This window comes from Oryza sativa, chromosome 3 (genome assembly GCF_034140825.1).
Source record: "Oryza sativa Japonica Group chromosome 3, ASM3414082v1".
In the NCBI taxonomy this organism is placed as follows: Eukaryota; Viridiplantae; Streptophyta; class Magnoliopsida; order Poales; family Poaceae; genus Oryza; species Oryza sativa.
In genome coordinates this window covers 4,705,604-4,730,940 of record NC_089037.1, presented here as the reverse complement: position 1 = coordinate 4,730,940, position 25,337 = coordinate 4,705,604, and the positions used below count along the sequence as shown (strand labels likewise).

General features: G+C 48.1%; 4 protein-coding genes, 1 long non-coding RNA gene and 1 other non-coding gene across 7 annotated transcripts; 4 read left to right on the top strand and 2 right to left on the bottom strand.

The window, feature by feature from the left end:
• Nucleotides 1-333: 333 nt before the first annotated feature.
• LOC4331901 (ubiquitin carboxyl-terminal hydrolase 3) lies at nucleotides 334-4,452 on the top strand. Its single transcript, XM_015776721.3, has 6 exons — nucleotides 334-624; nucleotides 1,180-1,296; nucleotides 1,939-2,037; nucleotides 2,921-3,106; nucleotides 3,222-3,403; nucleotides 3,652-4,452. Exons 1-6 carry the CDS (start codon nucleotides 508-510, stop codon nucleotides 4,049-4,051), a joined length of 1,101 nt encoding a protein of 366 aa, XP_015632207.1. The 5' UTR covers nucleotides 334-507; the 3' UTR covers nucleotides 4,052-4,452.
• Nucleotides 4,453-6,562: 2,110 nt separating this feature from the next.
• Nucleotides 6,563-10,031, top strand: LOC9271895 (uncharacterized). Its single transcript, XR_001544738.3, has 3 exons — nucleotides 6,563-7,346; nucleotides 8,365-8,421; nucleotides 9,742-10,031. It is a non-coding gene; the product is annotated as an uncharacterized lncRNA (long non-coding RNA).
• A 4,010-nt stretch (nucleotides 10,032-14,041) lies between these two features.
• LOC4331899 (uncharacterized) lies at nucleotides 14,042-17,567 on the top strand. The gene is made up of 4 exons (XM_015776719.3): nucleotides 14,042-14,473; nucleotides 14,560-15,718; nucleotides 15,981-16,127; nucleotides 16,843-17,567. The coding sequence occupies exons 1-4, from the start codon at nucleotides 14,417-14,419 to the stop codon at nucleotides 17,352-17,354; spliced, it is 1,875 nt and encodes a 624-aa protein (XP_015632205.1). The 5' UTR covers nucleotides 14,042-14,416; the 3' UTR covers nucleotides 17,355-17,567.
• Nucleotides 17,568-17,818: 251 nt separating this feature from the next.
• On the bottom strand, nucleotides 17,819-17,903 carry TRNAY-GUA (transfer RNA tyrosine (anticodon GUA)). Its single transcript is given in 2 exon segments — nucleotides 17,819-17,854; nucleotides 17,867-17,903. It is a non-coding gene; the product is annotated as a tRNA-Tyr (tRNA).
• Nucleotides 17,904-19,346: 1,443 nt separating this feature from the next.
• Nucleotides 19,347-22,298, top strand: LOC4331897 (2-carboxy-1,4-naphthoquinone phytyltransferase, chloroplastic). Of its 2 annotated transcripts, none has more exons than XM_015772366.3 (10): nucleotides 19,347-19,708; nucleotides 19,890-19,993; nucleotides 20,102-20,173; nucleotides 20,289-20,427; nucleotides 20,612-20,727; nucleotides 20,831-20,930; nucleotides 21,020-21,058; nucleotides 21,174-21,284; nucleotides 21,379-21,444; nucleotides 21,539-22,298. In XM_015772366.3, the coding sequence occupies exons 1-10, from the start codon at nucleotides 19,457-19,459 to the stop codon at nucleotides 21,647-21,649; spliced, it is 1,110 nt and encodes a 369-aa protein (XP_015627852.1). In that variant the 5' UTR covers nucleotides 19,347-19,456; the 3' UTR covers nucleotides 21,650-22,298. The 2 variants fall into 2 exon arrangements, with proteins under 2 accessions (XP_015627852.1, XP_015627851.1); XM_015772365.3 differs by having other exon boundaries at nucleotides 20,816-20,930.
• A 1,295-nt stretch (nucleotides 22,299-23,593) lies between these two features.
• Nucleotides 23,594-24,692, bottom strand: LOC9267313 (vegetative cell wall protein gp1). Its single transcript, XM_015772367.3, has one exon. It carries the CDS (start codon nucleotides 24,655-24,657, stop codon nucleotides 23,911-23,913), a length of 747 nt encoding a protein of 248 aa, XP_015627853.1. The 5' UTR covers nucleotides 24,658-24,692; the 3' UTR covers nucleotides 23,594-23,910.
• Nucleotides 24,693-25,337: the final 645 nt, after the last annotated feature.

Sequence of the window (25,337 nt, the reverse complement as noted above, 5' to 3'; positions counted from 1 at the left end):
GAAATCTAGAAAAACAACCCGCCTTCATTCCATGGTTAGAAATGGTTCGGTTTTGTGAACCTGCCTCAGTTAAAAGTCATAACCGATACTAACTTTTCTATAGGGAGTAACACACTCTTTAACAAAATATTTGGCCGCAATTTCTATCAGCTTTTCAAGACTCGAGCCATTGGCGACATCTTTACCGTCGAATTGAGATAGAGATAACGAAGTAGGTCGGTTTTTCTTTCTCAAAAAAGGAAAAGATATATACACGTCAGAATTCCCGGACACGGGAGCTCGGAAATACGCCTTTTACTGGTCCTTCCCCCTCTACTCTCCCTTCCTCCCCCTGACCATCCATCCGTTCCTCCGATCAGTTCCAACTTCCAACCTCCGATCCCAACGAGAAAACCAATACTGACACCTCTGCCTCGCAACGCGGCGCGCGGCCGTGCTGCGATCGATCGACCGGCCGGAGTCCGGCATGCAAATGGGAGCTGCCTGGCGCGGGCGGCGGCGGCGGTGATGGGCGCGGCGAGCTCTAGGCTGGAGAAGGCGCTGGGCGAGCAGTTCCCCGAGGGCGAGCGCTACTTCGGCCTCGAGAACTTCGGCAACACCTGCTACTGCAACAGCGTCCTGCAGGTATGGCGCCGAGCGGGGGGGGGGGGGGGGGGGGGGGCCGGAAATCGTTGGACCCCTCTCCGGAGGCGGATGGCCGTAGTTTTCCCCCGTTTGTGGGATTTGCTGTGTATATGATGCGTGCCTGCGGTTGGGAGAGATGCGATCTTCGCGGGATCGTGGCGCGGAAAATGTGATCCGGTGATGGATGCATCAGAGGGCGCGGTCCTGTGTGGGATTTGTGCGCGTGATGGTTGGGGAATGGTGGAGGTTCTGCGAGGTCATTGTTGCGATTATGTGGAGAAATTTTTTGTGTTTATCTGATGATGCTGACCCCCTTCATGTTTCATAACATCCGTCTAGTTGCGTTAGGCAATGGGGAATCGAGGTTACTCGTGGTGTATGACATAATGATCAGATCTTCGGTTCATATGTAGGAGGTTTATTTGGAATTTAGAGGGGGGGGGGGGGTTTAATCAGAAACATTGCAATAAGGAAGATAATAATATATATTATCTTGATTTTATTTATATGTATTCCTGAGGTCATGGGCCTAATTATTGTTTCGTTCTGTTGCAGGCACTTTACTTTTGTGTTCCTTTCCGTGAGCAATTACTGGAGTACTATGCAAATAATAAAAGCACCGGAGATGTCGAAGACAATATGTTAACGTGCTTAGCTGACCTGTTCTCTCAGGTACCACTGCAGCTATTGATTGTTATAACTGTTATGCTGTCCTCAGTTTTCTGCATATGCTCCAATATATAGAAGTTTTACAAAAATCATGTATCTGAACATTTAGTTTATCACATCCACATGTATCTTGAATAGCATGGGATTACATCCACTACGCATGTTTTCCACCACTACCATTAGTACACTATGTATATTTCTTGAACTAATTACCATCTATTAATAGTGATGTCCAAGATAGTAGATAGCAGAGTTATGCACATTGTAGCACCAGAGCGGTATGTGGCCTTGAAAGCAGCCTTGAGATTTGAGAATGGTTTAACAATTCAAAAAAGATAAACACCTCTTAGAGTGGATCTTCTCTTCCATTTGTACTCTGGAGCAATGCATCTTAGAGTGGAGCTTCTGTCAAGTTCATCCATTTGGACTTTGGAGCAATGCCCAAAAGTCTGTGTGGGGCAGTTCCCTTTAACCTGAGGCCTATTGCTTGTTTAGAATTTTACAGTTTTATAGAAGTGATTAAATTATATTCCACAAAATAAAAAGAAAAAAATAAAGAGGAAACGACTGCACTGGAGTACACTAAGAGCTGTGTGCATGATGTACTGTAACAAAAATAATTATTTGTGACCTTTGCTCATGCAGATCAGCAACCAGAAGAAGAAAACAGGTGTTATCGCTCCTAAGCGTTTCATACAACGACTGAAGAAACAAAATGAGATTTTTCGCAGCTATATGCACCAGGTAACATTTTTTGAATGGTGCATTTGCCAATGTTTATTCTGTGGTTTTAAGCAAAAATGTGATCACGCTATGATCTCTTGCTCTGGCCCTTAGGATTAAGTCAGTTGGCCCCAGGCGGATTTCTGCACAATTTGTTGTTGTGACTTGTGAACAACTCTGTGGTCTGTGCATTTCTTCTTGATGTTTTGTAGGATAGATGTGTAGCATTAAATCCATTGTATCTATATTAATTATTTACAATAAGCAGCTTACTCTAGATTGACAGAACCTAAAAATAAGTAGGAGGGATACCTACTACAAGCCTATCTTAGGTGCTTCTACAAACTTCTTTTTACCGGGCCCGGCTGAATGAGGTGCTCCTACAAACTGAGAATATGAATGTTGGATGTGATATGTATGCAGTAGACTTTACATGTACTTTAGGTTCTGGATGAATGAACATATTCCATTAACCCCCTCGCATACTGAGAGGTCATGTGTAAGTGTAAGGGATAACACCGCCTTGAGTCTATCTAAATCTGGTATTCCCCAAAAAAGAGTATATCTAAATCTGACCATCTTGATATCCCTCATAGACCACATGTGAATTTGCAAGATAGCACTTAAGATGTATCTACATAAGGATGAGATACTATAAATGGCAAACTGTTAATGGTGTAGAATTGGCTTGGTCCCAGTCCTTTTATTCAGAGTCCATCTTTATTTTGTTTAGTTGTCAATAGCATCCTGAGTTGTTTGGCTAACTTAAGCATTGTAGAATACCTATAATATATGTGTATTTATGCCAATTCTATGGTACTTTACTATTTTTGTGGATATTATCTTTTTGATCTATATACTCGGGAGCTCACCATGGACTGAAAATACTATTTGTATTTTACAGGATGCACATGAATTTCTGAATTTTTTGCTTAATGAGCTAGTTGACATCCTAGAGAAAGAATCTAAAGTTGTTGCAGAACCTTGTGAAAATTCCTCTTTGAAAAAGAATTCAAACGGGCCTATAAATGTTCAACTCAATGGTACTAAAAAAGAACCAGTTCCTACTTTGGTCCACAAATGCTTCCAGGTGAGTTTCTATCCGTTTCTGCCAATATGTTTTTTTGCATGTGCAAGTGCACTCCAATTTTAGTGCTTGCTACAGTATTGGAGATGAGCCCTCTTGTTCTTTTCTTTTTTGGTAGGGCATATTGACTAATGAAACAAGATGTCTAAGATGTGAGACTGTGACTGATAGAGATGAAACGTTTTTTGACCTAAGTCTGGATATTGAACAGAATAGTTCAATTACCAGCTGTCTTAAAAACTTCAGCTCGACTGAGACTCTGAATGCTGAGGATAAGTTCTTCTGTGACAAATGCTGCAGGTATGTCAGTCCCTTTGATTTTGTGTTGCTTTCTCATGTGGTATCAATGTCATCTAGTTGATTCAATTCAGCTGCATCTGAACTCTAATCGTCAGTTATTATCTCTTCCTATTTTGCTTGACAAACCAAACACTAGCACCTGAAGCGTCTGGGTTAGGAAATGTAGCATGACTTGAATGTTAACGAAAACTATGCGTTTTCCTATCGTTTGTCATATTGACTGTGATGGAAATTGTTCGTAATTTCAGTTTGCAAGAAGCACAGAAAAGAATGAAGATAAAGAAACCACCAAACATTCTTGTAATTCATCTCAAGCGCTTCAAGTATATTGAACAGCTTGGTCGCTACAAAAAGCTATCATATCGAGTTGTTTTCCCTCTGGAGCTTAAACTTATCAATACTGTTGACAACTCAGACTTGGAATATTCCCTTTTTGCTGTGCTAGTTCATGTTGGAAGTGGACCAAATCATGGCCACTATATCAGCTTAGTGAAGAGCCACAACCACTGGTTGTTCTTCGACGACGAGAATGTTGAGATGACTGATGAGTCCATGGTACAGACATTCTTTGGCTCAGCACAAGAGTTCAGTGGTAACACTGATAACGGCTACATACTCTTCTATGAAAGCCTTGCTGAAAAAAGTTGATGTCTCTCTCACATTTTTCGATAGTTATACAGTTATCATTTTATTACCACACTGCCTGCACCTGATAATATAGAAGATTCAGTAATTAGAATAAGTTGAATGAAAGACCATTCAACTTTAGATATTATATGGTGGAATCTGCGGTAGGCAATAAAAGAAAATGACGAGTTTTGTGGAAGGTGCTATAGCGGCATAAATCCACAGGTTTCTTGTTTTCTGTTTATTTTTCTGTTCTTTGGTTTATGCGTACAGGTTGTACCAATCCTGGGATAATGTTTATTTAAAGTTTACCATGTATAAAAATATGCTTGTACTGGAAGCCGTTTGGCTCTGAGTAATTTTTTTTTTTGTTTAGAAACATAAAGCTGATATGCATGGTATTCTCCGTCATCTTTCTTTTCTGACTGCTTTTGCATATTCGTTTACCGTTGTACTGCTTTACTCCTTCCTCTGTATTTGGCCCTCACCATAAGTTTTTTGAAGTCTAAATTCGGAGCAGTTTCATTTTTTTAAAGGAATAAGTTCACTTTATATTTCTTAATTTGTCGTTGTCTGAAATCATTACATGAACTGCAATACCAAATATAATGTGTACCTAAACTCTGGTGTATCCGAGGTCCTAGAAAGTATAATATTGGTTTTGGTTGACATGGCAAGTGAACTCATGTGGGCCCACATATCAGCTGGCAACTCTTATTTATAGGAGAGTGGTGGGGAGAAGGGTGGCCACTGATTTGGAGAGGGGCGGCAACCGACGGGAGGGCGCAAGCGAGTGGCCACTGATTTGTAGAGGGGCGGCAACCGACGGGAGGGCGCAAGCGGGGTGTAGCGGGGAGAAGGACAATCGTCGACTTGGAGAGAGGCGGAGTCACGGAGGAGCCATCAGACCCGGCTCTTCGTCACTCACTATCGCCCAGCTCCTCTCTCGCCGGCCGCTCGAGGAGCCATGAGAACAAGGCTTGTGTCGCCTATTGTCGCGTAACTCCTCTCTCGCCGGCTACCAGCCTTCTCCCCGTCGGTCGCCGCGTTGGAGAGATGGAGAATTGGAGGTGCAACGGGAGGCCGGGACAATGAGGTGATCCACCACGGAAGCCTGCCGCCCACCACCTTCCAGTCCACCGTCCATCGCCCTTCTCGCTCACCATTGCCGCTCCTCTCCCACCGACTGCCAGCCATCTCCCCGTCGGTTGCCATGCTGAAGAGCTGGGAATCAGAGGTGCAGTGAGAGGTCCACCATGGAAACTTACCTCTCGCCACTTAGTTCGGCGGTTGGTCCAACTCGGCGACGCGCCGCCGCCACCACCCGCCTAGGGAGAGTTGGCGATGTGAGGGCAAGATGGGAGAGGATGACAGAGAAGGAGCAAGTCGGTCACTGACATGTAGGCCCACGCGGGTCCCATGTTGACTCAACGCTATGTTAGCCAAAACCAGATATTATACTGCTTTAGGATCTCGGGTACACTGGTTTTGCAAATTGAGGGACACGTTATATCTTGTATTGCGGTTCAGGGACGAGTTTCGGACTCTACGACAAATTGAAGGATCTAGTAAACTTAATCCTTTTTTGAAAATTGAAGCCTTTATCCCTGAAACTTGACATGTGTTGGAAGTTGGAAAGAGTAAGTTCACTTTGTGATTCACAAAAGTGATCGAAATCTAATCTGTGACCCTAAACCATAAAACCGGATATCTCGACCCCCTAACTCTTAAAACCGGTGCAATTTGACACCCTCGGCGGTTTTGGAGGGCGGTTTCGCTAACGTGGCGCCTACATGGCAGTATTGACTCGGTCTTCTTTCCATGTGGCGTTGACGTGGCGCTTAGGTGGCATTACAAATAAAAAAATATGTGTGGGACCCATTTGTCATTCTCACACAAAAATAAATTGTGGGACCCACTGACATGTGAGGCCTACATGTCATCCTCTCTATCTTCTTCATCCTCCCCCTATCTCTCTTTTTCTCTCTGCGAGCGTGGGACGGGGGCCATTGGCGGCGGCGGGCGGGCGGGAGCTTACGGTAGCGGCGGGAGGGTGGGCGGGCGAGGGCCGGATGTAACATCCTAAAAATCCTTAATAATAATCACTAAAATTTTGAACTCTTAAAAAAAAACTTTTGCATCATGCTGGTGTTATTCGTTTCTCTGTTGTAAAATGTATTATTTAAGTTAAATATTGTGAGAAGACAAATATATTGATATGACAAGACAAATACTAAAACCTTAAATATGGGAAAATAGAAACATATGTTGGAATTAGAAAAATTAATTATTAATATATGGTGCAATAAATCACAAGATTGGAAGTGTTGAAATATAGGTAACTATCTAAAAAAAAGGAGATTAAACCATCTAAAAATTATTCACACAAAAAGGTCTAGGAAAAGCCCTAATTGTGATTTTTCTCGGGCCGCTACTGTTCATTGCGCGCCAGGTGTTCGATTTGTGTCTAACCTGACCAAACGCCTGACGACGCCCTCTCCAACCGCTGCTGTGCCGCGCGCCTGCCTTCCCGACCCGTGCGCCGCACCGCGTCGCGCCACGCCGCGTGGGCCTGCCGCCGTCCGAGCCGCCAAAAACCCGCGCCAAAGCTGCGCCGCCACGAGTGCCCGCGTCATCCCGTCCCCTCGCGCGTCGCATTCGGGATTGAGTGATAATGGCCGCCACGACGACCCCGCGTCACCCTAGGGCATAGCCCTGCGCCTTCCCTATCGAGGCCGTTATCACTGTCCGTCGCCGCCGCTCTTGTCGCCGTCGCATCGCCATCCTGTCGCCCACAATTGAGACCGCTGGATATTAGGGTGCTCCTTCCCCAGCTAATGATCCCTCTCCTGGAACTCTATCATCTAGGCAATCATGCTGGCACAGTGCATTGAACCAAACCTAGGAGAGATCGAAACGTGGCTGAGTCATCGGTTGACCTTATCCAGTTGGAATCGCCCTCCCTCTCGCTGTTATAAGCTCACTCCTAGCTCGTCCTCATCCAAAATCAGCCCCTTATCTTCTTCCCTCTTCCCCAAAGCTCTTGCTCCATCTCAGAGGAAAGAAAACGCGCCGCCGCCGGGTGTCGAACACCTGGTGGGCGGGGGCTGCGCCGCCGCCACAGGGCCTCTCGGCCGGTGTGGGTGGCGGGGTGTGGAGAGAAGGTGCCCGCGTTGCCATTGCTACTGTTGGAGGGAGCCGGGAGCCACTACTCGAGGAAGGCCGAGCGTCGAACACCTGCGACTGTCGCCGACCGCCGTCTGCCCCTGTTTCGGCTACCGCGCGCCATCGAACTTCGCCGTTCCGCCACTCCGTGGTAAGCCCTCGCGCCTGTAGTACCACCTGAACACCTAGAAGCCAGCGGCCCCCTCGATTTGGGGTGTGCGCCGCCGTAGCCGTGCCGACTCCGGCCGCCACCGCACCATGGCCGAGCTCATCGTGGAGGGGCCTCGTTCTAATGTAACTTAGGCTAGGTTTTTGCTTCTACATACTCCATGAGGACCCTAGATGGTTAAATCGTCATTGGTTGCGCTCATATTGGCCTCCATTGTGCCGCCGCCGCTTTTGGGATCTCGGCGCCGCTGCGCGCCGTCGCGCCGCGCGCCGGGCAGTCGCCGCGCTTCGCCGCCGCCGCCGGCGGGTATCTGGTGATGCGCCGCTCGCCCCACCGTGCGCCGAGTCGTTCCGGCTCGGGCCGCCGCGCCGCACGGACGCCGCTCCTCTGCTCCGTCGCGAGCGAGAGGTAGAAGACGACGGGGAAGAAAGAAAAGAACGAGAGAGAGAGAAACCATGTGGGACCCACATAGTAGTTAGCGCACAGTAATCCTCTCCCTAATGATGATTAGCCGATTCTATGACGCGTGGGTCCGGATGATTAGAAAATATAATTAAAATCAATATTATGTTTACTGTCAATGACAAGCGGGACCCATCGGTGATTAAAGGGAGCGGTTTACCCCTAATCAAAAGGGTCGGCCCCACTTGTCAATGACACAGCATGATTTCCATTAGAAAATAAAAACCGAGAAAATAAATAGGTGGATGGCCCACGTGCCAGCCTCTGTGGTTTATGGATTGCAGATCGGAATAAAAATAAATGAATTAGGAACAGTAACTTTTTACAATTTCTCAGATTAACTCAAATTTGAATTTTTAAACTAGCATAACTCACTCATTTTAACTCGAAATTGAATGAAACTTGAACCTAAATTTATCTAAAATCAAGATCTATCTGATGGTACCATTTTCTTAATATGTTTTGTACTGTGTGAATTTTGGTGAATTTATTTGAATTCTAATTGAATTCAAATCCGATCTTTCGCACGTATACTTAGATTCCGAGGGAATTGTTGAGTCGATTGAGGAGCAGGGACAGCAAGACTGCGATCAAGGCAAGTCATCACTAATCTTTGAGCATGTTGAACCTATTGCGAAAATTATGTTGATTTGAATAAAATTGCATGCTATATATGAATATGAATGTCCTACTTGTTATATATGCTATGCCTTGATATTGATTATCTGTATGCCCATTGTAAACCCTGCTATCGTGTGTACTTAGTCAATATTGGACAAATGCTTAGTCATGCTACACTAGAATCATGCATTCTCATATTTATCAAGTGCTATATGCTTAGGCAACTACCTTAGGGAATGTAGTTGAGATGCGGTATGTGGAGACATGAGCGCCACATTGCCATGACATTGATGACATGATTTGTGAAAGGAGAAATAAAACTAAACAACTGTTTCCGACTGGGGCGGCTGGATGACTTGGGTGGAGTCCGGTAAAGGCTAGTGCCGTCCTTGGTCAGTTAAGGACTGAGCCATGAAGTTAAGCATGGAACGACCACCGTACAACCGTACTTCTCGTGTGGGTATAGACCTAGCGGAGTAAATAGCTGAGCGGAGGAGGTACCCAAGCCGTAGTGGAATTCTTGATGTGTGAGAGGCAGGGGCCTACGGTAGGGTAGCCATTGGTAGGACCGCGTGGGGCGGGTGCCTACAGTGGTGTCGCCATCGATAGGACTGCCATGTGCAAACCTAAATCTAACTATAACTTAATGAATGTGTGAGTCTTTCTCCCCTCGGGAGCGCTAGAACTTCTCTCACTGCTAGAAACCTTGGACGCCTAGAGTGCATGAGGACTAAAGTTCATGGAGCGAGTACTGCCAAAGTGAGGTTATTGAAAGGCTTTGTCGTGGCAAGTCTCATTCGTTGGGACGTAGGCTCATGTGTTGGGCAAGTCGCGGAGTACGGGTAAAGTGTACATCCACTGCAGTGTGAGTAAACCAATCTATTCGAATAGCCGTGCTCGCGGATATTGAGCACCGGGACATGTATTACACTTGGCTAGACTCTAAATTTCTAGAATGAGGGGTGGGATATGCATATGATGATTTTGTACTGGTGGATCAACTTCTCGAGAGGCGAGAAGGGGTAAACCCTAGAAAACCATGACGGCCAGTAACGGGAAGCCATCTTTGGGAAGACAATGGATGGTGAACAGAACCGTTGCTATGTAATAAACACTAGAATTAAAACTGGACTAGTCTATGCTAGATCTTAGGCTTGTGAAAAGAATTGTGAAACTAGCTTTACGCAAATAAACCAATGGCCATACTTTGAATACCCCTATCATATGCATTGTTGTTGTGGTGGCTTGCGGAGTACGGTTGGTACTCACTCTTGCTATTACAAATTTTAATCAGTGGATGGCAATGAAGTCGAGGAGGATCCCTATGCTTATCTTCAGGAGGATGCGGAGGATGACGGCGCTTCGTAGGTCTTAGTTACGGTCGTTGCCTGTGGCAATGGCATGGCCGCTGCCTGAATTCCGCTGCCTTATCTATTTCTGCTTTTGCATGTATTATGGACCATTCGGTCCTATGTTCCAGTCTATGCCAGCGGGCCTATGATGTAATAATTCGCGCTAGACAATCCTTGTATGCGCACTTGATATTTCAGCTATGTAATCGTGAGTACCAGACTACTTAATCCAGGGAAATGGTACTAGTGACACGAGTGATTCTTGTTATAAAAACGGAGGTCTACACCGGAGCAGGGGCCGGATCTTCGGCGGCGGCGGTGGCCGACGCCTCCTCCAATCCCATCCACAGCCTCCTCCGCCCCTCCCGCAGCGTCGTTGCCGGCGCCGGCGGTAGCGACCCCATCTCTCTCCCTGTCCTTCCTTCTCCACGTGGTGCGGCGACGAGGAGTGGTCACGCCCTACTCTCTCAAGCTCCGCTGCCCCCTGCCACGTTGCTGTCGCAGCTACCACCGCCGCCGCTCTGCGACGTGCTTCGTGGCAGTCTCCTAGTAGGTCCCAGTGGGCACCGCCGCTGCCGCCAAACCCGACCCCCATCCGTTGTCGTTGCTCCCGTGAAGAGAAACGGGGGAGAAAGATATGAGGGAGAGAGAGGGAGGAGGAAGATCTGGCTCCGCCGCCGCCCCGACCGCCGCTGTCGCCACCCTAGTGTCACCTGCCTGCCGCCGATGCTTGCCTGAATGTCGCCTGCCGGCCTCCCTTGACCGCCGTCGCTTGTGAAGGGAAGAGAAAGAGAGAGAGGATGACATGTGGGCCCCACAATTAATTTTTGTGTGAGAATGACAAATGGGTCCCATACATATTTTTTATTTCTAATGCCACTTAAGCGCCACGTTAACACCGCGTGGAAAGAAGACCGAGTCAATACTGCCACGTAGGCGCCACGTCAACGAAACCGCCCTTCAAAACCGTCTATGGAGTCAAATTGCACCGGTTTTAAGAGTTCGGAGGTCGAGATATCCGGTTTTGTGGTTTAGGGTCATGGATTAGATTTCGATCACTTTTGAGGGTCAAATAGTGAACTTATTCCAAGTTGGAACGTCTGTAGCTGGGTCCAAAGTGAGCTGGGTTGCAGTTTATGGCCTAATAGGCCTGTAGCACCAACGAGCCATCAAGCCCAGTAGGCTGAAACTTATTTTCTCCATTCTCCTTTCCCCGACCACTGCTCCAGTACTCCTCTATCCTCACCGGAGAAATCTCATCTGAGCCACCTGACCAGATACGGCGCCGCCCTTTCCTCCGTCCAGTAGTCCGCCGTCCTCGGCAGTTTCCGGTCATCGTCTTCCATGTTCCATCTCTAGTCCCCATTGGAAGCCGCGCGCCTTGTTGCGCTATGATCTCGTCGTCTCTTCAGCATGCGTTCGATTTCCTGATGCTTCCGCATAACAGACAGAATTTTCAGAGAAAACTACGGATGGATGCGACTTGCTCCATCCATGCTGATGAAAGCGCTGTGTTACTATCAGCTAGCTGTAGCAAACTCGACCGGGAAAGTCATGGCGCCGTCTCGCGGTCGCGCATTCCCGCGCGATCCCGTCCGCCCGCACTTGCCCCCCACTTGCCCGCCGCGACATTCTGAAGAAAAAAACGTGGCGCGCGAGCGAGTTGACGCAGACGGGAGCACCAGGTTTGCCCGTTTCCAAGCAAGACGAAGGATGCTGCAGGTGGAGCCAAACTAGCAAAGGCAAATTATCCAGCTACTACAGTGTTGCACACTCGTTTATATCAGCGGAATAGCCGAGGAAATATTTGCTTCTTTTGCCTCCATTCGATGTGATCGTGAGAGTTGGTTTGTGAGTTGTGCACGTGGTTGAAACTTCAGTTGCTCGAACTGTAGGTTGAATTTTGTTTGAACAGTATAAGGCAGGCACCTGATGCCCTTGGTCTACTTTGGAGGGGCCGATACATCCAAAAATAAATATGCGTGTACAGTGTACTCGTACTAAAGAAATTAAGGCACGTGACGACAGTGCATGCGACCGATCAAAGACAAACCAAATCATAATGGAATGTGCCCCAATTTGACCGGACGAGGTTGAAATCTTTAGAAGATGACAGACAATCCACTCGCGCCCGTGCACTTGTTATTCATTACTCGCAACTCGCAAGCAAACTGCCCGCATCGTGCGCATCGCAATTAAACGACTGAACGAGATAGCGAGAAATCAGAACCTTGAAATCGTACGCGAAGACTTGTTACCCGCCTCACAATCTTCAGACGAGAGCGTTCGATAATAACACGACTCCCTGAAAAAGATTATATTCCCTGGGTTTGTGGCTTTTATTACCAGTGAAAGGACTAGCCGTAGAAATCGTTGAATCGAAGAAACCACTCAAATCAAAGCGGGCGGGCCATGATCGATGGCGACTCTTGATTGTGGTTTTCTTGCCTTCCATTTTGCATACATTCAATTTTCAACGGTGGTGGCAGCGGCACGAGATGTAAAGTTGTAGTTGATAAATCTCTCCTCTTGGGGGAATGACATGAAAGTCAGCGAATCGAACCAGTCATATCTATTAGCAGCGAGTACGTATTTGCTGCTTATGCAACTTATTCCTCAGTACAGGCATCACCTTTTAGATGTCCAACCGATTGTTCAAATGTAGTAGAAGAAACAGTTACTGATAAGTACAATACATGCTGTCAATTTTATCTCCACCGAGATGCAATGAAAACGGCATCCAGGAACAAATGCAATTATGCAAAGTGGCCGTGCAGGCGTGCACCGTTCTTCAAATACATGACATTGTCAAAACCGGCGCAGGGACCAGGGTGCATCTCTTAGATCTCTGCATATCCAATGATATTATACAATGCTCTCGTCAAACTCGGAGAAGAAGTCTCAACTCGCTCGGCGAGTACCTCACAGTGTAATTAACAAACAGTAAGATCCAGTAAGATGAGCGAACGAAAGGGACGGGAGTAACACTGCACGTACGAGGACGGCCAATGAAAGATTTAACTAGAGCAGATAATAGTGCGGTGCACGGATTAGGCTGACGAATCGGCGTAAAATACAAGCCAAATGCAGCGTATTCTCTGGTCGGATGCTAGCGGCTGTCCCAGCTGGGGGAGGTGGCGGCCGCGCGCGTACGTGCCGGAGCACGCCGGCCTACACACGCGCGCGGGATCGAGACGGACGAAACGGTGAACCATTCGCTTTTGTGAGGCTCGAATCTGCCAAGTCCCCAGATGAAATCGACGTAGGCATCATTGACTTATCTTTTTGTCATTAGCATGTCGTGTGGGATAAGTATTTTATATACCTAGTTACCATGGTACAAATCATTTATACATGACTTAACTAATTATAGAGAGAATAAAAAAATATAATAATTATAAGTGTATGCACAAACATGCAAGACTATATTAGATCTATAACTAGAGAAAGAAAAATAATGAAATAAGTCAGTGAAGCATAAATTTGTTATTTTTTTCTTCCTGTGTAAATCGAATTTAGATTTGCACGTTTATACGGTGTCTTGTATTATCATAATTTATCTTATCAAATTTTATGAATTTTTTTATATACTTTCCCTCGTGTGGTGCATGAGTATCCCTGTTTGCAGCTGGACCGATAATTTAATCAGGTTCAGGGCGTCAGGCCTACCCTGGCCCGTGGCGAGGGGTGAATTTCGACATGGGTGGGGGTCGATTATGTAGGCCTACCGCGCCGAACAACGTGTAAACTGAACCAGACAACACCGAACAGGCGAACACCCACGCAAAACGTCATCCTCCGTGACCGAAGCGCGGCCAAAGTAGAGTTAAATTACACGCAGACACGCTCGGGGCCAAAAAGAACTCCGTCTCCGATCCCTCTCCCAAAGTCAAACCCAAAATACAACACAATTGTATCACGGTACGACGTAAAGCAGGCGTACGTGCAAGACCCGACCGACCCGAGGTCGCCACTCGAAAGCGCCCGCCCCAAAAAAAAACCCGAGCAACTTCTCCAGCGGCGCGAGGCTGTTTCGGGCCGCGGTGACGTCGGAAGCTGCCCCGCGCGCGCCAGGCGCCACCCTCGTCTCGTCGTCGCGCGCCCGCGCGTGGCACACGGCACCCACCGCCCTCGCGGGTAGTTGTTGGCCAAGTAGGCTGGCGTCCGCGCTTTTCCAGCACCAACTCTCGTACGCCGCTGATATACCGTATAAAAATGCCAAGGGATATGACCATCCGAGTCGAGGGCTGTGATTCTCGCGTCCGCTGCCTATTTCTGCCTCCGCCACGCCCACGCCCACGCCCACGCCCACGCGAGCGCGTTTGCACTTTCCCCCGTGTTTTGTGCACAGTACACTACCCAGCCTGCCGCTCGATCGATCTGGCCTTCTCCGCCGCACCGCCGCGCGGCGCCCCGACCGTCGTGCGGCCGCAGGAGGATGCAGGCACCCTTCCTTTCGCCGCTTTTCTCCTCTGGAAGAAGGGCTCTCCCATAGACAACGGCTAAGAATTACAAGGCTGCTTCTTTCGGGAGTAGTTTTTCTGTTAATTTTACAAGGGAAATAGGTGAGATTTCTGAGGTGTAAAAAGAGAATTAGTAGTGCTGTGGCTGGGGAAGATGACCAAGATCAGCTGCTTCTCTGCTCTTCTCGCCGGCAAGAGGAAGTTATCAAAGGTTGGTGGATTATATTCTTAGGAGACCCAGTTCTTTGATGAATTTTGGTTTAAGTTTTTGTTTCTTATCAGCTCTGAACATGGCAGGTTACGAGCAAGATTGGTTACGGCAAGAAGTCTGGTGGCAATGAGTTCCAGAAGGTGAAACCGGTGGAGTTCATGGAGGGGACGGACACCGTCGACATCGTGAAAGGCGGTGGTGACATTGTCCTGGCATGTGACACAAAGGTTGTCGCTTTCAACGCCGCTGAGTTGGCTTGTGAAGGCCGCGACAAGGACGATGACATGGTCTCGGTGAAGAGGGACACATCTGACGTCGACCTCGTCGCCGGCGGCGACGCAGACTCTTCCGGCTACAATAGCGACGCCGCCGACAAGGATGCTAGCAGCGCCGCCGCAGCACCGGACGCTAGCGAGCCCGGGGTTGGCCTCATGGTGCCGGCCATGGCATCGAGGCTGGAACGCTCGTGCTCCAACATCGAGACGGCGAGGCGTGGCTCGAAAGCGTTCGAACTTCCGGCGAAGTCGCTCTCCTACGGCGACCTCATGGCCTTGCCTGCCGGTGGCTCAGCCACAGCCACCCCAGTCGGCGCGCCCGACGACAGCCCAGCCGCGTCCGTGAAGACGACGTGCAGCGCCGACCACGTCATGCTGAAGAAGTGTTCGTCCAGCCAGGTGCTCCCGTCCCGGAGCCGGAAGCTGTGGTGGAGGCTGCTCCTGCGAAGCCACCGGAACCTGCACCGGCCGGCGGCGACCGTACCAGCAGCGGTGCCGTCGGCGGAGCAGCGGCACGACGGGTACGCGTCCGACACGCTCGACGCGGGCGCCGCCACGGCCGACGTCAAGAACAAGGGGATCGCCGTAGGCCACGAGCCCATCCCGAACCAATGGATGGCGTTCTCGTCGGAGGCCACGTCGCTGGACCGGGTCAGCGCGTGGGTGAACAGCCTCGTGGACAACCCGTTCAAAGCCAACGAGGAATGCATCGTGGAGCACGACGACGATGACGACGACACGGCTCGCCCGCATTGCACGGAGATCGGGGAGCCCTCGTCGTTCGGCGGCAAGTTCCCCGCCCAAGCGCGGCGGCGCATGGCCGGCGAGGCCATCAAGGCGAACAGCATCATACAAACGCTCACCACGTCCTCGTCCGTGGCGCACATATCGGGGATGGGGCTCACTGTCATCCCGGTGATCTCGCCGTTCTCCAGCCTCCGGGCAGTCAATCTGTCCGGCAACCTCATCGGTAAATTATCACGTTCTTTTCTCGTTAAGATACATATTTTATATCGATTTTCGTTAGCATACTTTTCAAACTACTAAACGGTACAATCCGTTCGAAAATTTTTTATGTAGAAGTTGCTTTAAAATATCAAATATATTCATTTATCAAGTTTATAATAATTAAAACTTAATTAATTATGTGCTAATTTTTTTTTTCATTTTACGTGCGGCAATTTAATCTTCATGTTTCTCGTTCTTGGCTGATCAATCCATTCGTTCTGCAGTTCAAATATCATCTGGATCATTGCCTAAGGGATTGCACTCACTCGATCTGTCGAGGAACAAGATATCTGTCATCGAGGGGCTGCGCGAACTGACGAGGTTGCGCGTGCTCAACCTCAGCTACAACAAGATTTCACGGATTGGTCACGGTAAGCATTTCGTCAGATATCACAGCTGTTTCTTTCAGTAAGTTTATTGCTACTGGTGAAAGCCAGGCTTTGCGTGGATCTTGTTCATTGTGCAATGCTCGTGTGCACTTCTGGATCGGTGGCAGTCGATAGACATTGGGCCGGGCTAAGTACTAGGATGGTCCATGGTACAGACTTTAGTAGTGCACAGTAACGATGCGTCATGTCATGCTCTGAAACTAATGCTGGCACACACACTGTGACACTGAAGGGATCGATACAAGGTTCATGTGCTTCACCTTATTTACCGGCGACTCCAGATTGATAAGCAGAAACGAGTACATACACAGGGCGCCGCATGCTGACACCCATCAGATATCCAATCTAGGCATATCACATTCTTACCTTTCGGATAGTACAATTCGTACATTCTGATAGACGATACTCGTGACCGTGTACCATGCTCCTTTCGGCCAACTTCTTCAGAACCTTGGGAATCGAGTGGATGTCCCGCAGGTTTGCTCGTCCCTAGAAAAGAAAAGAAACCGCTGTGCGCGAGCGTGACTGGATGCCACATCGGTCCGCTCTGGTCCATCCTACGCACTGCTTAGCTTGTTTCCATGCACCATGCGAGCTAGTATCACATGAGACATGACAGTGTACCCTGCAGTTAATTATACTATTCGTGTGAATTGAATCAAAAGAAGTGAACAATTTGTGGTTTCGATTCGTTCAGGGCTGTCGAACTGTGGGGCGATCAGGGAGCTGTACCTCGCCGGGAACAAGATCAGCGACGTGGAGGGGCTGCACCGGCTGCTGAAGCTGGCGGTGGTGGACCTGAGCTTCAACAAGATCACCACGACGAAGGCGCTGGGGCAGCTCGTCGCCAACTACAGCTCGCTGAGGGCTCTCAACCTCGTCGGCAACCCGGTGCAGACAAACATCGGCGACGACGCGCTCCGCAAGTCGGCGTCGGGCCTCCTGTCGCGGCTCGAGTACCTGAACAAGCAGCCCGTGAGGCCGCAGCGCGCGCGGGAGGCGGCCAAGGACAGCGTCGCCAAGGCGGCGCTCGGGAACGGAGGGTGGAGCTCGCGCAGGCGGCCGACGCCGTCGTCGCGGCGGCTGAGCCAGAGCCCCGGCTCGTCGGTGAAGAACCGGGGGAGGGATAATGGGAGCGGCAGCCATAGGGGCAGCAGGAGCAGGTCCAAGAGCAGGCCTCACCAGGGCTTCAGCCTTGCAAGGAAGTGAAGCAATTTGCTAGGCAATTAGGCATATGATGCTCTACTGAATTGGAGGAAAATTTCAAATGTGATGTGCTTAATCTTTGAAACTGCCATGCGCCATGCTGTAGGATCAAATAATGCACAATCATCCTCGTTTATTTGGTGCGCACTCCAATCCAAGCGTTTCCTGAAACTTTGTTATCTGAAATGGAAGAACAGAGCACAAGTGGAGGAGCTACATACATGCATTTGGTGATCACCATGTAACATTTTTACCTCATCCGGGAGACAATTCAGCATCTAATTTATATTCTTATGATAGTATTTGCAGCTAAAATGCACCTCTTCTAATGTCGATCACATCATCTAAGAACATCACAAAAAAGTTCATGAAGAAAGCTTTTGAAATACATATCATTAGATCACAATCTAACATCACGAAATAGTTTGAGGTGTTTAACTTCATTGAGAAGCTATAAAAATAAAAAATCCGACCTGCCGGATTCGAACCAGCGACCTAAGGATTACCTGCAACAACTACAGTCCTCCGCTCTACCAACTGAGCTAAGGTCGGTTTGCGTTGATTTGTCTATCGATATATTATTGATTCGTTCTCTACAGTTTGCTGTTAAATTTATATTGTAAATACGACACATGCGAAAGTAAAATGGTTTCTACCCTGCAACCGATGTCGAAAATGATGGTGGTCTGTAATAGTGGGGCCAGAAGCGGGCCCATGGTGCAGCGGCCTGTTATCCTTCCACCGTTGGAAGCGGGCAGTGATCGCTGCTCTGTGAAGCCAGCCTCACGCCGTGTCTGCCAACTTCAGGGCCGGAGAGACCAAGGCTTTCGCCGAAGCCCCTCCACCCACTACGCAAGCCAGCATAGTTAACAACACATGGACCCAGGCCCAAATTCAGCACCGATCATCCACACCACCTGATGCCCCCACATGGGTTACAAGCTCTCGCTACTGAGCTCGGCGGTGCAGAGTTGGTGAGCTGACTATTTAAGCTTGGTGCAATGCATTCTAAACTGGCGAGGTGGTACTAAAGAGGAGAGGAATGGGGCAGGCACTTTGCTGTCGTTTCTGAATTTCCGAGTTTCTTGGTCACGGATTTGGGAGGCAGTGCGTTCTCTTGGAATTTTACGCTTTTCTACAAGCCTGTTAAGTTTACGCCGTGTTTTTTTTTGTAATTTTATATGTTACTACATTGTCCTCTTAGGTTTTTGTAATTAGTCCCTGACCGATTTGACAATGTCTTTACTCAGGGGAAATATACATCTTGCTATACATAACCAGTTAGATACTCAGACCTAATTCACTAATTAGGCTGATGGTAAAATCTTAGGCCGACGAAGAACTGGACGTACTGATGTACAGAAGGCCCAATATTTAGCTCACTGGATCAGGACATGAGAAAACTGTAGCAGTTTATGAAAGACCACGGAGACAACCAATCACGGAACCCAGCAGCGCCCGCAAAAGGATAAGCAGCACGGGCGCGTGCGCGTCGGCTCGGCGCCGGCGTTGCCATACTGCCGCGGCAGAACTCACATACCTCAACTCAAACTGGTGTGTCGGCTCGGTGTTACTCTTCGGCACGCGAGTGCTAGCCAGAGTAGCAAGGCATAGCATGCACACGAGAGTATGCCTGTATGGGTAAAGAATGGCGTATTGGGAGGCACTACTACTCCCACAGTATATGTACTGTTTCAATAGGAGTGGGAGTGTGGGACAATCGTGAATCGTCTCGACCTCTATGGACGGTGTTGGAATGAAACCACCGTCGAAATTGTTAGGGAGCCAAAATAACCAGCACTGATATAAATTGTTAGGGAATGAATCTCTTTTACCAACTGAAGGACGAAATTTGGACTCCGGCTATAATTGAGACAGGTGGTATGGAGGCCAGGTGACATGGAGGCCGACCCGACCCTGCGGCTGCGGGCTGCCCACCGCCTCACATCCCAGCGGCCCAGCCGACCTAAATCTACCAACCGATGACCGAGCCTTATCCATGCAGACCAAACCGAAGCGTCGGCGCCTGGCCGCGACACGGCGGCACGCTCCATGGAACGCCGCGTCTGACCTGAGCCCCCTCGCTTTCCTGCGCCCGGTGCCCGATGCCGCTCGCCGGCATCGCCCTCGCGCCTCTCTTCGTCTCCCACCTCGCGCCTCCACATCATCGCCGCAGCAGCGTTGCTTCCGCCGCCGCCGCCGCCGCGAGAAGGAGGCCGCGCGCGGTTCAGTGCTCCGCTACCGCTACTGCCGCGTCCGGTGAAGGCGCAGGAGACGACGTTGAGCTCTCCCGAGGGACGCTGCTCTGGAGGGCGGCAAAGCTGCCAATCTACTCCGTGGCGCTTGTGCCACTCACGGTGAGTAATTTTACTGTCGACTTGTGAGACACTTTGCAGCGGCATATTGGTGAAGCTTCGTTCAATCCGTCTATCCATGCCACATAATTTGCTACTCTATTCCTTGATGAAAAAGACCATTTTGTTCATCAAAATATATTCCTGCAAAGTGTGCGATAAAAATATTTCGCTTACCCTGCAGGTTGGAAGCGCCTGTGCTTACCATCATGTGGGTTCATTCTTTGGTAAACGGTATTTTGTTCTCTTGGTTGCATCAGTCCTTGTGATCACTTGGCTCAATCTAAGGTAGGGCACACTAACAAGGATAAACAAAAGCTAACATGGGAATCACTATTGATCCATTGTTACGTTTTATCATGCTCACTTGTTCCTGAGAGTTTGATTTCATTGCAGCAATGATGTTTACGATTCAGATACTGGGGCTGATAAGAACAAGAAGGAATCTGTTGTTAACATCGTTGGCAGGTACTGCTAATACCAAGCAATAATGCAACTACTATGCAAGCTTTTGTTTTTTAAAAATAGTTTGCAACCATTGTTTTAGAAGTGAAAACATGTTACATCGTAATGCACTCTGCAGTCGAACGATGACGCAATATGCTGCAAATATTTCTCTCCTGTTCGGATTTATGGGGCTATTTTGGGCCTTTGCCCAAGCTGGGGATGCCAGGTTCATTTTATCGGTAACCTGTGCAATCATCTGTGGCTATGTTTATCAGGTAAATTTTTCTACCCTTTTTCGGAGGAATCATCATGAACTCTAGCACATAAAAAATGTGCCATTTTGCAAGAAGCTATCTCTACTAACAGCTAAAGCTGAAGCATTTTAGCAGTTCACTATGTTTCACCTCGATTTCTTCAATATCTCAGACATTTCTTCTTTTGTATTTTCTCTTTGTGTAGTGCCCACCATTCCGACTAAGTTACAGGGGACTAGGTGAACCATTATGTTTTGCTGCATTTGGTCCATTGGCAACCACAGCTTTCTACTTCTCAAACAGCAGCAGAAACATTTCCAGGTATCCTCTAAAGCAAGAAGGTTCCCACTATTACTTTCACTTCCAAGGGGATATAATGGCCATTTGCACCTACATTATTTGTCTTGAGATGCTTCAATTACAGCGGAACAGCTCTTCTCCCTCTCAGTAAAACAGTCATTGCTTCATCCATTCTAGTTGGGCTGACGACTACCCTGATACTCTTCTGCAGCCATTTTCATCAGGTATAATTCCTTTGGCATAATTTAGCAATGTGCTGTGATGACTATGAATATTATTGTTGTTGTCAGTGATGGAGTCTGATATTTTGTAGATTGATGGAGATCGTGCTGTTGGGAAAATGTCTCCCCTGGTAATTTTCTCTATTTATGATTATGACCAACGCCTAAAGTTAGCTTTAGCATTTCACTTGTGCAGCTTTGAAAAAAAAAATCGTTTACCTCTCGTATGTTTGAACCTACAAACAGGTAAGAATTGGCACCAAAACAGGATCAAGATTAGTGACTCTTGGGGTTGTCACGCTTTATGTTCTTTTGGCTGCTTTTGGCATGAGCAAATCTCTTCCATCAGCTTGCACTGTGAGCCAATGTTCCTTACTGCTTCATGTTGAGATACCGATCCCAAACCAGTTCTTACTTTCTAAACTCAACCATTACTTCTATTGTATTTCAGGTCCTTTGTGCCTTGACACTCCCTGTGGGCAAATGGGTTGTGGACTATGTGCTGAAAAACCATGAAGTAAGTCTCTCATACCACTCTCCCATTTATTTTTTTTTAAAAAAAACTGTCCCCATTTCGGTATCACCTTATAAGGTTGACATTACAATTTCAGGACAACAGCAAGATTTTCATGGCAAAGTATTACTGTGTTCGGCTACATGCTCTGTTTGGGATGGCACTGGCTTCTGGTTTAGTCTTGGCTAGAAATGGCACACTGGTCTGACAGACGACCAACCTTGACATCCTTGTGAAGACCCAGAGCAGACCGCCGTCTTGCAGTTTCAGACTGAGTACCTCCAGTAGCTGTTTGGTTCCAGAGCAAGCTTGAACGACGAGTGCAATGGCAGTGCAATTGTGCAGCCATTTGGCAGCTAGATTGGGTAGGCAGAGCGAATCAGAGAAAGAAGCACAGGTTTGGAAGCACTGCCAGCCAAGGCAGTGGAGAGTGTAGAGGATGGTAAATTGCCTGAAACCGGAATGAATGGAGAGGTACTTGAGTTGTTGGCTACAGAATCCCAGTCATTTATCTCCATGAGAAAAAAAGCCCAGCTATGCATTTCTTCCCATCGCAGTAAAGATTGCCGTTGCACAGGAGGCTCCCAGTGTGAATTGATTTTCATGCCGGGACAGATAGGACATGTCATGTTCTACCATTACTTCTTCCTCCCAAGCACCAACAGCTATTTGGTAGTACACCACTCATCTGGGCAGTTTCGCATGTGCCTTTAACACTTCTAGTTTCCTGGCTAGTGATTTGTGATATTACTTTTACAGATTTTCTGAGTTTATGGGTGGGAGATGAGTTGGTTCATGATTTTTTTTCTCTGTTTTTAAACTCATGAATTCCTTAATTCTAAAAACAGGTTACTTCAGATCTGACATACAATTTGGATGCAAACCTGTAGTCATTGGCACAAACGAACGCCTACAGAGAAATGAGACTCTTTGAACTAAACAATTGTATACAGCTGCAAGTGTTTCCCATGCTGTTCAAACCTTACGCAGGTTCGCATGATTTGCCGAAACCACGTAACTTGGATAGCAAAACATCGGAAGGGTGGCGTCAAGCTAACAAATGGACAAAAACAACGAATAATGTCAGGAAGAAATATATTGTGGCAACAAAAGCACAGGCTAGCGGGGAAGAACGAAAATTCAAAGGGACCAAATAACAGAACAGATGTTGCATCGCAGACCATATACACCTGTATCTTTTCATCATCTCTTTAAAATGGATTTCATGTGATGGCAGAAATGGACACCTGTGATTTTCGGCTGTTGCTTTTCAATCAACTTGACACACAGTAAAATTCCCTTAAGTTGAATATCTCACAAGCTCACCTCCGTTTGAGCTCAAGATAAGCAAGTGTGCTCAGGCCATATACTTGTACCTCGAATATGTTCCCTCCGTGTTCACCCATGAGTCCTTGACCACTTTTGCAATGTCGACAGCTCGACACTTCACCACTAATTCACTGAAGTCAAAAGCTTCTGAAAGTGAAAATCGAGAATAGAAAAATGTGATATTTTCCACTTAATACTTGTCAGTCACCAATTGATTAAGTGCTTATTGAAGCATCAGCTAGAGTGTTAAAATTTTCTTTCACACATTTCCATATTACAAGATGTCAATGTGATCAAGTAAATAAACTTTGTATCATTTACCTCACTGGCGATAGGAAACTTGCCGCTGCTGATATAATGATTCATACAATTTCTAGAGCGTGCAACCTGCAAAGGCTCTGATACTCACGATAAACAAATGAAATCCATCATTAACAGGAGAAAAGGCAAAGCTGAACGGCGATGTATCACCAAACATATGCTTTACACCACATGTAGCCATAATTAGATGGCCACATTGCACACCAGAAAACAAAACAAAAAATGTCGATATCACACCAGAAATCGAAGCATAATTGCAATCGCCTACAGAACAAAATCTGTCATGAACAATGATCCAAATACCAATCACTCATCAAAGACCAAGCTCAAACATCTGGTGGCATCTGCACCGAGCTTAGATTTGATCAGCTTCTGAGGTGTAATCTGTACTTCACAAACACAAACAAATTAACCTACGGAGTAGTTCAAAACATTTCCAGTACAAGGCATGTAGGATCATGATTCACCAACACCTTAAGAAATCAGATCATGAACAATCATCTTCCATGAAATTCTTCTAAATAAATTTTGCATATAAAGATTTGAGTTTTGCTACTACATATTGCATAAGCTTGTTACAAAATTAGCCAAACATGATCAATTCATCGCCATATACACCAACAAAATATTATAAGGTAGGTAGAACATGCTAAAAAAAATTGAGCTAAGATTTTAAGGTGAAGCTAACACATTGTAATTGTATTGCTCCTTCCTCCTTTCGTCGTCGCCGCCGCCTCGCCAGATCTCTCCTACACCGGCCATATCTACACATTGGAAGCAGCAGCAGCAGCAGCAGGAGCACCCATGGCTGGTTCTCGGTCACGGGTCGCGGACGCGGGGGCTGGTGGCCGGCATGGGTACACCGGGCGATGGCGGCGTCCGTGGAGAGGGCAGGCACCCGAACCCGAGCGGCGAGGTGGGCACGTGGATCGGCGACGGCATCCCGCGGAGGCGGCGCATGTAGGCCGAGATGGGGGACTCCGCCGTCATGCAGACGGCCGGCAGCGGCGGAAGCGGAGAGAGCGCGGGCGGTGCCGGCTGCAGGATGGGCGGCGGGCGGGGCGGAGCCAGCGGCGGCGGCCGGATGCGGTGGAGGCGGGTCGGAATGGCCGACGGCGGGGGTGGGGGCGGAGGCGCCATGATGGTAGGAGGCGGGGGCTGGGGAGGGAGCATGGAGACGGCGGCGGCGGGGGCCGGCGGCTGAGCCTGAGGCGGGAGGAGGTGGCAGGGGGAGCCGGTGAGCTTCTGGACGACGTCCCGGAAGTCGGACTTGTCGATGTTGTACACAGGCGGTTGCGGCGGCGGGTGGTCAACCGCGGCGGGGGCGGACGAAGGAGGAGCCGGCGGCGGCGGGAGCGGAGGAGGAGAAGGGCGGCGAGGATGCGGCGGCGGCGGCGGTGGCGATTGGGATGCCTTCATCGAAGCCAGAGATGACGAGGAGGTCTGCTTGGAGATCTTGTAGGATGACTTGTTCAGGGCTTTGAGGGCGGAAGAGGCGGCGGCGGCGGAAGCGGAAGAGGCGGGAGGCGGCGGCGGCGGCGGGAGGCTGGACTTGTCCATGACCATGGCGGAGGAGAGAGAGAGGGAGGCGAAGAGAGGGGGGGAGTGAGGTGGGAGTGGGGATTGGGATTTGAGGAGCGGAGGAGGCGAATAGGCGATAGGCTCTCGTGGGCAACCAGCAGAGGAAAAGGAGTGCACATAGCGGCTAGATTGGTCGAAATCGATTGAGATGTTAAGTTCGCAAAATGAAAAATTTTTTTATATCGTATCGGATGTTTGACCGAATGTTGAAAGAAGTTTTTGGACACGAATGAAAAAACTAATCTTATAACTCGCCTAGAAATCGCGAGACGATTTTTTGAGCCTAATTAATCCGTTATTAGCACATGTGGATTACTGTAGCACTTATGGCTAATCATGGACTAATTAGACTCAAAAGATTCATCTTCCTCCATAACTGTGCAATTAGTTTTTCTTTTAATCTATATTTAATGCTCCATACATATGGTAAAAATTCGATGTGATGTTTTTGAGAAATACTTTTAGGTAACTAAACGGGACCTAACCTACCATGAAATAGAATGAAATCAGACAGACATAAAAGAAATACAATAGTAGCTCTCTGTTATAATATCATAAATAGAACTATGAAAACAGAGACATGTCGATATCAATCGGAAAACGGCAATTCTTGCCCTATTAAATTATGCTAGTGTCTAAAGCAAACCTATCGGAGCAGAAGCATA